Source organism: Drosophila virilis, unplaced genomic scaffold, assembly GCF_030788295.1.
Source record: "Drosophila virilis strain 15010-1051.87 unplaced genomic scaffold, Dvir_AGI_RSII-ME tig00002439, whole genome shotgun sequence".
NCBI lineage: Eukaryota > Metazoa > Arthropoda > Insecta > Diptera > Drosophilidae > Drosophila > Drosophila virilis.
The window spans coordinates 51663-61116 of record NW_027212923.1 but is presented as its reverse complement, the minus strand read 5'-3'; the positions used below and the strand labels follow the sequence as shown (position 1 = coordinate 61116).

Here is a 9454-nt window from a genome sequence, read left to right as displayed (position 1 = left end):
GTTCAAGTTTACAATTTTTGATTTGTTACAAATTTTAATATTATGGTATCTTTTACAATTGTTGTTTATGCCATAGATTGTTTTATTACAATAAAACAGTTCGTTAAATTCTAAATTTATTATATTGTTGTTTTTCACTACTGGCTTTATTATAGTATTTTTGCATTCTATTTCTTTTAAATTTTGAATTTTTACAATATAAAACAGAGTGGTTCCATTATGCAAAATGGATACATCTGCGAATTCTAGCATTTCTTCAATATTTAAAGGTGGTATCTTTTACAATTGTTGTTTATGCCATAGATGGTTTTATTACAATGAAACAGTTCGTTAAATTCTAAATTTATTATATTGTTGTTTTTCACTACTGGCTTTATTATAGTATTTTTGCATTCTATTTCTTTTAAATTTGGAATTTTTACAATATAAAACAGAGTGGTTCCATTATGCAAAATGGATACATCTGCGAATTCTAGCATTTCTTCCATATTTAAAGGTGGCATGTTGCTTTTATTAAAGTTATCGTTTACTAGGAATCTGTAATTTGTATGTATTTTTTATATTGCTTTTATGTATTATTTTGTCAGTTGTTGTTAGTACGGTTGTGTTTCTATTTTCTTTTACTATTTCCTTTTTGTATCTGGGTGACAGTTTGGTACCTAATCTGGTATTGACTTTGACGAATATTTCTTGACCAGGTATGTAAGTTCGTATGTCGTTACGTTTTTTGTTATGATTCTGCATGTCAGTCGATTGTTTCTGTTTGAGTCTGTCAATGTTCTCCTTCCTAGCTTTTTCGTATTGGTCTGGGTCCGTAGTCACGTTTCTGCCGAAGAATATGTCTAATGGTCTCTTGTTAGTTGTCGAGTGTATAGTGTAGTTGTTGAATGAAATCGTTCTACCTGACCGTTCACTGCCCTTTTGTAGGGTAGTGTTTTATAAACTTCTATATTTAATTGGTCCTGCATCATGAAAGTGATTGAGACTGAATTAAGGGATTTTTCGTTATCTATTACAACTACTTTAGGTACGCCAAAATAAAAAAGGATTTCATGAAGTGTTTTTTTAATGTCTTCTATTGCCCTAGATTTGATAATTCGTCCCTGAGCTAATTTCGAGAATTTGTCTACTGCTGTTAGTACTAAGTTTTTTTCTGTCGTGTATATGTCGATGTGGATTGTATGTCCTGGGTATTCGGGGATTGGTGTTTCTTTGAGTTTTGGGTTAGTGGGATGCCTATCGTATTTTTCTTCTTTACAAACCTGACACTGTTGGACTAATTCTGTTATTCGTTGCTTCATTTTTGGGAAATAGAATCTGTGTAGTTGCAAGCTTTTTTGCAACCAATTAATTCTAACTGCTTGTGCAGCGAAATTCAAACACTTAGATTAGTTTTCAAATGGATTTATTTGCCGCGCAGGGCACTTATTAGAATTTATAAGTTTTAAATTGTTGCTTGGCAGCCAACTCGAATTAGTTGTGCCTAGGTTGCGATCAAAACGAAAGACTGACTGGTTATAACAATATGTAAAGCGAATCGAAACGAAACTCCAATAAGACGCTCGCCGGTTAGAGCGAAGGGCAGCAATGCAAGCAAAGCAATTCAGAAGGAGAGTGGACAGCAGCTTACAAAGAGCGCGCAAAAAAACTATTTGCTCTTAGGCTGTAATTATGATTGTTATTTTCTGCTGTTGGATGATGTCCGCAGCCGTCGGTGTTATCTCTGCTGTTACTTGACCAAACATTCTCCCCCCGTTGGAAGGCAAGGGCTTTCAACATCATCCTGTTTGGGCAGCAAACACAGCTTTCGTACAGCTCTACGTATGACTCCAGTCGCAGTTTGAAGCACAGCAACTCTGGATACCCCATCAGATCCAGAGATCAGCTCTTGCACTCTGGCGAGTGGCCACTTCAGCGGCGGTAGATTCTCATCCTTTACAAGGACAACATCGTTAATGGAGAGTCCAGGCTGAGGAGTGCGCCATTTGGAGCGCTGTTGAAGAAGCGTCAAATACTCTTCGCGCCAACGGGCCCAGAATACTTGTTGGAGATATGTGACGCGCTGAAAATAATTAAGCCGATTGAAGTTAAGCTGCCTTAGATCGGGCTCAATGTATGATGAAGATGGCGCTGTACCCAGGAAGTGTGCGGGTGTCAAGACGTCAAGATCACCTGGATGCTCTGAAAGTGGAAGTAATGGTCGAGAATTAATAATTGCCGTGATGTGGCAGACGAGCGTACGCAGCGAATCGAAATCCAAAATGGAAGAGCAAACAGATCGATAAAAGTGGTGCTTAGCAGTCTTCACAGCGGCTTCCCATAGTCCACCAAAGTGCGGAGAGCGAGGAGGGATGAACAACCATTCAATTGATTCGGTTAGGCAAAACTCGTTAACGGCCTTGACATGCTCGTCTCTCAGGAACAGGCGGTTCAGATCTGCTAGTTCGTTCTTGGCACCTACGAAGTTTGTCGCATTGTCAGACCAGATCCTTGAAGGTCGAGAGCGAGTCAGGATGAAACGTTTTAGGGCGTTTAGAAACGATGTTGTGGACAAGTCCTTTACAAGCTCTAAGTGCACCGCCTTTGTAGCGAAGCATATGAACAGACTGATATAGCATTTCACTGGTGGCCTGTTGCGCACTTCGTTCTTGTAGTAAAATGGTCCACAGTAATCAACGCCAGTGACCATAAAGGGATACGATGTATTAAGACGATCAGCTGGTAGGTCTGCCATTATATGCTCGGCCAATCGTGGCTTGGCACGAAAACAGATTATGCATTTGGCAACAATACTGGAGACTGTTTTTCGACCGCCAATGGGCCAGTACTGGAGCCGAATCGAAGACAATAAAGCGCGAGGTCCAGCGTGTAAGTTTCGTTTATGAAAGTAAACTATGATTGCTCGCGTCACAGGATGCTGACGGGGCAATATAATCGGATGTCGCGCTGAGAAGTCCAACGACGAGTTTTTCAGCCGTCCACCGATGCGAAGTAGGCCGAAGTCGTCAAGGAATGGTGCAAGAGAGGCCATTGAGCTAGACGGTTTGACATGCCTTCCTTCCTTCAATGCCTTGTAGTCATCGCTGAGAGTAGCCATTTGCACTGACCGCAGCAACCAATGTGTGCCATGATGCAAGTGGTCAACGGTTAGTTCAGCTCCTCGGATTCGATTTACAAATTTGTAAACATAAGCAAAGACCCGCTGCAGCTTGGAAAACGAATTGATGAACTTGCAACCAATCGAGAGATCCGGTTGCGCTGCAGTTCCGAGGAGTACCTTGTGTCGAAGTTCTGGTAAGGATTCGACAGGTACACAGGAGGCAGGCCACTCTTCCTTTCCCTTACTGAGAAAACTCGGACCATGGGCCCATAATGGAGACCGGAAGAGCTCACTAGGCAGCGCTCCTCGTGAAATTATATCCGCCGGGTTTAATTCGGTGGGAATATGATGCCATTCCATTCCAGTGGTGAGCTCTTGGATGGCTGCGACTCGGTTGGCAACGAAAACATTGAATTTCGAAGCATCATTGCGAATCCAAGCCAAAGTCACGGCAGAGTCTGACCAACAGTAATACCGACAGTCGAACACTTTCATTTGGCATATTTCGCTGAGAAGTTGAGCCAGTAATGCAGCTCCGCAGAGTTCCAGCTTTGGTACCGTGATGGTTTTCACAGGCGCGACACGCGATTTGGAGCATAAGAGACGCACGCTGGTGTTGCCATTGCACTTTGAGACTGTATAGACGCATGCTCCATAAGCGCTTAGGCTGGCATCACAAAATCCGTGAATCTCCACTGTACTGTCTGATGAGAGTGCTCGACGGGGATACTGGAATTGCTGAGTATACTCAAAATCAGCGCAGAAGTTGACCCAGGCTGTGCTTAAGTGTACGGGCAGGCTCTCATCCCAGTCCAGCTTTTCTCTCCAGAGATCCTGCATAAAAATTTTCGATTTTGTTATTACGGGACCAACAAGACCAAGGGGGTCGTAAAAGCGAGCAATTGCGGAGAGTATTGACCGTTTTGTCAGTCTGGAGGGCAACCTCAGTGGAGAGAAGGAGAAAAGGAAACAGTCTGAAGCGGGATCCCAAACGAGGCCTAACGTTTTCGTGATGTCACTGCCATCGTCAAACTTAAGCAGCGTTTCTCTATCCTCTTCCGGTATGTTTTGGAGTACAGATGTGTCGCTAGAACACCATTTGCGCAGCCTAAAGTTCCCCTTGGCGAGTAGTCCAGATGTTTGTTTCAATATCTCAATTGCTTCTTGAACACAGCTACCACCAGAAATGAGGTCATCCACGTAGAAATCTCTTTTAACAATGTCAGAGCCAATAGGGAAAGTTTTCTGCTCATCCATGGCCAGTTGGTGCATAGCTCGCACTGAGAGAAACGATGCTGGTTTTGTGCCGTAGGTGACGGTGTCTAATTTGTAAATCTGTATCTTCTGATGCTGAGACTCACGCCACAAGATACATTGAAAATAACTGTCTGCGGGTTCGACTCGTACGCATCGATACATTTTGCATATATCGCCTGTCAGGGCGACTGCAAATGTACGAAACCGCATCAGTATCGAAAACAGCTTCGGTTGGATGGTAGGACCTGCCATCAGTGCATCATTCAGCGAGTGTCCAGAGGTAGTAACTGCTGAGCCATCAAACACGACCCTTAGCTTGGTTGTAGTGCTATCCTCCTTCAGCACGCAGTGATGTGGCAGGTAGTACTTGCATTGGCCCAGTGCAGCTGAGGTAACAAGTGACATGTGACCCAAGTCAAGATACTCCTTGATAAATGCTGCATACTGGGGTTTCAATAGTGGATTACGGTCTAGTTTTCTTTCTAAGTTCAGGAATCGACGAACCGCCTGTTGATAGGAGTCACCCAGCGGATACATGCCTAGACGTAGCGGTAAACGAACTGAATAGTCGCCAGTCGACAGACGTTTAAAATTGGCCTGAAAGTGTGCCTCACAGTCGCGTTCCTCCTTGTTTGGTAAGGACTCAGGGTCGGTGCAGCATTCCAATTCCCAAAAACGACGGATTAATTCATCAATCTGTGTATTAGGCTGCAGATGCGAGTCAACCAGCAGATCTGGATTCTCCATTGATCTCATGGCCATGAATGATGATTTTCCAGCATGTGAGGCACCTCCCGTAGCCACCCAACCAAGGCGAGTCTTTTGCAATATCGGCAGTCCAGCAGCTAGTTTAATCTGGCCGACGCATAGCAGATCGAAGAACAGACTGGCTCCAATCAACATGTCGATTTGCTGAGATTTAAAGAATTCAGGATCAGCTAGTTGTATATTTGATGGAATGTTCCATGATGCAGGGTCAAGAGTGAAGCCAGGCTGATTATCGGTGATGGATGGTGCAATCAAGGCCGGGATGCATGTGGAGTACTCCGACACTCGAGATTTGACATTGATGTTGACCGAAAACCCATCGGACGCAAATGCTGCATCACCAATGCCAGAGACGATTGCTGTTGACTTGAATTTGCGCAGCTGGAGCTGATGAGCAAGACGAGAGGTGATGATGTGCAACTGCGACCCAGAGTCGAGCAACGCACGGCAAGGCACCAAGGAGCCAGCGCGATTTTTCACGTTGATGACGGCAGTGGCAAGCAGGACCACATCGTGCTTGAGATGCTGGGCGGTAGTGAGAGGCGAAGATAAAAGTGCCGCCAAGGTGTTTTGGGATGACGAATAAGTTTCGGTATCTTGAGCATTGTTTGGGCTAGAAGCAGCGATGTGACTGCTTGTGTTGCCAAGATGCAACAAGCTATGATGTTTGCTTCCACAAACTCTGCAAGCGCTGGAGCCGCAGACTCTCAGCTGATGTCCCCTTTGCAGGCAGTTTAGGCACAGCGCAAGCCGCTTGGCTTCGTGAAGGCGCAGCAAGGGCGATAAATTTGCGAATTGCAAACATTTATAAATAGAGTGGCCTGCGACTTCACAAAACACACAAGCACTCGTTCCATTCCTAGTCACTACAAACGTTCTTCTACTACTGTTGTTCTGGCCCACCTGGGAGCTAGGCGTGTACATTGCCGTAGCGTGATCCGCATTTTCCAGCCTTTGGCAACGCCTCTCTATGAAGGTTGTAAACCGCTCGCATGATGGTATGACGTCCAACGGCGCATCATCCTCCCAGCTAGCCTGCGTAACGCTATCTAGTTTTTGCAGCAACGTATGTACTATGACGCAACCGGCGATCTGTTCCACACTGCCCATCGATTTTAAAGCACGTAGATGAGAGTTGAGCTTATCTGAAAATTCGCGCAGCTGTGCAGTCGCGCCCTTGTCCACCTTTCTCAAACCCAAAATTTCAGAGATGTGTGCCTGAAAAATAAGACGCTTGTTATTAAAACGCTTATCAAGCAGTTCTAAAGCGGCAGCATAATTTGCGTTTGAAATTTCCAATGAGCGAATTGTATCCAGCGCTGTTCCTTTAAGGCATGACCGTAGATGCTGGAGTTTTTCAATGTTGGTCAAATACGGATCCTTGTCAATGACCGTGGTGAACAGGTTCGAGAAATCGGCCCATTCTGTGTAGCCTCCACTAAACTCCGGCAATTTAAGTTGAGGCAATCGAGAGTGGTTTGGAACAACGAAGGTAGAACGCGAGTCATCGGCTGCGGCTGAATTGAAGGTGGAACAATGCGGAATCTGCTGAACCTTGCTTCGATTTCCGCGCTCGCGTTGAAGGGACAGCCGTAGCTGCCTAATAGTTGACTCAAAACTTGTCTGAAGATCCTCATCAACGCTGGCATGATCCACCTCCAACAAACCATCACAGACTATCTCAAATTTCGCCTGCAAGTCAGATGCCATGCTTATGTAATCTTGCAGCTCGTAGTCATCAACATCGCGAAGTCGAGCGGGATCAAGTTCCGAGGACAATCTATTGAGTCGATCAGTTAAATTCTTGATCTTTATTTTAAAAACAGCAGCCTGGGTTCCAACCGCCACTTGACTAGCTGATGTCGCCTCATCATTTCCATTTGCACTTGCACCTTCATCAAACATTATGAATGTAGCGCACAACAAGGTTCACACAGCCGAACTACAATACAAGTCTGATCGCGCAAGTGTTCGTTCGAGCGAGATAGCGTATAGCGGGTTATAGCGCGCAACGATTAGCGGGGATTTGCTACGGCGTTTATGTATAACAACCAACTGTATGCAGATGCGCAAGCAAACGGCTCACCACACAGCTTTGCCCGAACTGATAACTGTCCGTTGACACGACAAGAACGAAGTACAAGAAAAAATAGAAAAAATGAAAGAAAGAAAAATCACGTCGGGGTCACCAAAATGTGTAGTTGCAAGCTTTTTTGCAACCAATTAATTCTAACTGCTTGTGCAGCGAAATTCAAACACTTAGATTAGTTTTCAAATGGATTTATTTGCCGCGCAGGGCACTTATTAGAATTTATAAGTTTTAAATTGTTGCTTGGCAGCCAACTCGAATTAGTTGTGCCTAGGTTGCGATCAAAACGAAAGACTGACTGGTTATAACAATATGTAAAGCGAATCGAAACGAAACTCCAATAAGACGCTCGCCGGTTAGAGCGAAGGGCAGCAATGCAAGCAAAGCAATTCAGAAGGAGAGTGGACAGCAGCTTACAAAGAGCGCGCAAAAAAACTATTTGCTCTTAGGCTGTAATTATGATTGTTATTTTCTGCTGTTGGATGATGTCCGCAGCCGTCGGTGTTATCTCTGCTGTTACTTGACCAAACAGAATCTTTCGGACAATTGCATTTTGTTTTCTAGTGCGTTGCGGTGCGCTCTGTTGTGTGTAACCAATATCTTCTCATCTTGTTCTGTTTCATTTGTTAAATCTTGTACTTGAGACTGTGTGAATCTAATCTTGAAGTTCCTAAAATGTTGGGGATATATCTGCTGAATTTGGTTCATTATTTCTTCTGAGGTTATTATTCCGTTGATTACGGATGGGTTTAGATGAGCTTTCAGTATTTGCGTAAGGTCGTGTTCTGAGAAATTTGGTCGAGTAATTGTATGCCTGTAGAATGTTGGGAATGGGATATGGAATTCGTAATTTGTTTCGTTGGCTCTACTGAGAAATATCTGGTTTTTGAATACGGTAATTGGAGCTTCTATGCTCGGAATTAAATTGTGGCTTGAACTGTCTGCACTGTGCTGGGTGGAGGCTACTGATCCAATATTATTGATCACAGGGATACGTGATAGCGCATCGGCTACAATGTTATCCCTACCTGGCTTATAGAGGAGTTCGTAATCAAACTCTTCTAGGTAAGCTTTCCACCTCTTTATCCTAGCGTTGCCGTTCCAACTGCTAAGAGAGTGGGTTAAGGGTTGATGGTCGGTGTATATTTTTACACTCGCTTTACCGTATTGGTAATTCTTGAGGGCTTTTAAGGCCCAAATTTTTGCCAACATTTCCCTTTCATTGGTGGCGTAGTTCTCCTCTGTTTTAGAGAGAGTTTTAGAGAGGAAACAAGTGGGTCGCTTGTTCTGGGATAGGACAGCCCCAATAGCAAAGTTGGATGCATCTGTTGTCAGATGAAATTCTTTGCTGAAGTCTGGGTAATGAAGTATTACCTTATTCGAAACTAGGGAATTTTTTATTTTATTGAATGCTTCGATCGCTTCTTCGTTGAGATTAATGAGCTTTTTAGCTGATTGATTTTTGGACACGCGTCCATCTTCCCCTCTTAAAAGAGAGGTTAGGGGCTTTGCCAGCTTAGCGAAGTCTTTTATAAACCTCCTATAATCGCTTGCAAGGCCAATAAACGATCTTAAATCTTTGAGTGTTTTTGGAAGTGGGTACTTCCTTATTGTCTCAATTTTGTTTGGATTAGTTTCTATCCCCTTGTCTGAGATGACAAATCCCAGGAATTCTACTCTGCTTTTAAAGAACTCGCATTTGTCCAACTGACATTTCATGTTGGCTTCTTGTAGAGTTCTGAATATGGCGGCAAGGTGCTGCGCATGCGATTCATCATCTTTGCTAAAGATAATGATATCGTCAATATAAATGAAGCATATTTTTCCAATATGCTCACGAAGGATGTCGTCAAGAGCACTCTGGAAAATTGAGGGCGCATTCTTGAGACCGAATGGGAGTCGTGTAAACTCGTATTTTCCGTTGTTAACGGAGAAGGCAGTTTTTTCTATGTCTGACTCCTTAAGGGGTATTTGATGAAAGCCACTTTTCAAATCTAAGACAGAGAAAACTTTGTTATTGCCTAGCTGTGCTAGTACCTCGTTGATTTCGGGTATAGGGTATTTGTCTGCGGTAGTTTCTTTATTTAGTTTCCTGTAGTCTATAACCATGCGATATTTCTTTTGCCCGGAGGCATCTAATTTTTTCGGAACAATCCACACAGGTGAATTGTACGGGGATCGGGAGGGTCGGATGATTCCGTCCTCTAAAAGTTCTTTGATTTGGCTGTGTACTTCGTCTT

At 43.7% G+C, this 9454-nt stretch overlaps 1 protein-coding gene across 1 annotated transcript; it reads right to left on the bottom strand.

Moving 5' to 3' along the window:
- Positions 1 to 1388: 1388 nt before the first annotated feature.
- LOC116650237 (uncharacterized) lies at positions 1389 to 7741 on the bottom strand. Its single transcript, XM_032433492.2, has 2 exons — positions 2242 to 7741; positions 1389 to 2181 (listed from the first exon to the last, which is right to left on the bottom strand). The coding sequence occupies exons 1-2, from the start codon at positions 7028 to 7030 to the stop codon at positions 1730 to 1732; spliced, it is 5241 nt and encodes a 1746-aa protein (XP_032289383.2). The 5' UTR covers positions 7031 to 7741; the 3' UTR covers positions 1389 to 1729.
- Between the last annotated feature and the right edge of the window lie 1713 nt (positions 7742 to 9454).

Coding starts and splice junctions, on each gene's coding strand:
- LOC116650237 (XM_032433492.2), bottom strand. CDS start 7,030: ATGTTTGATGAAGGTGCAAGTGCAAATGGAAATGATGAGGCGACATCA. Junction 2,182..2,241: donor TTTGGATTTCGATTCGCTGC/GTACGCTCGTCT, acceptor TTCCACTTTCAG/AGCATCCAGGTGATCTTGAC.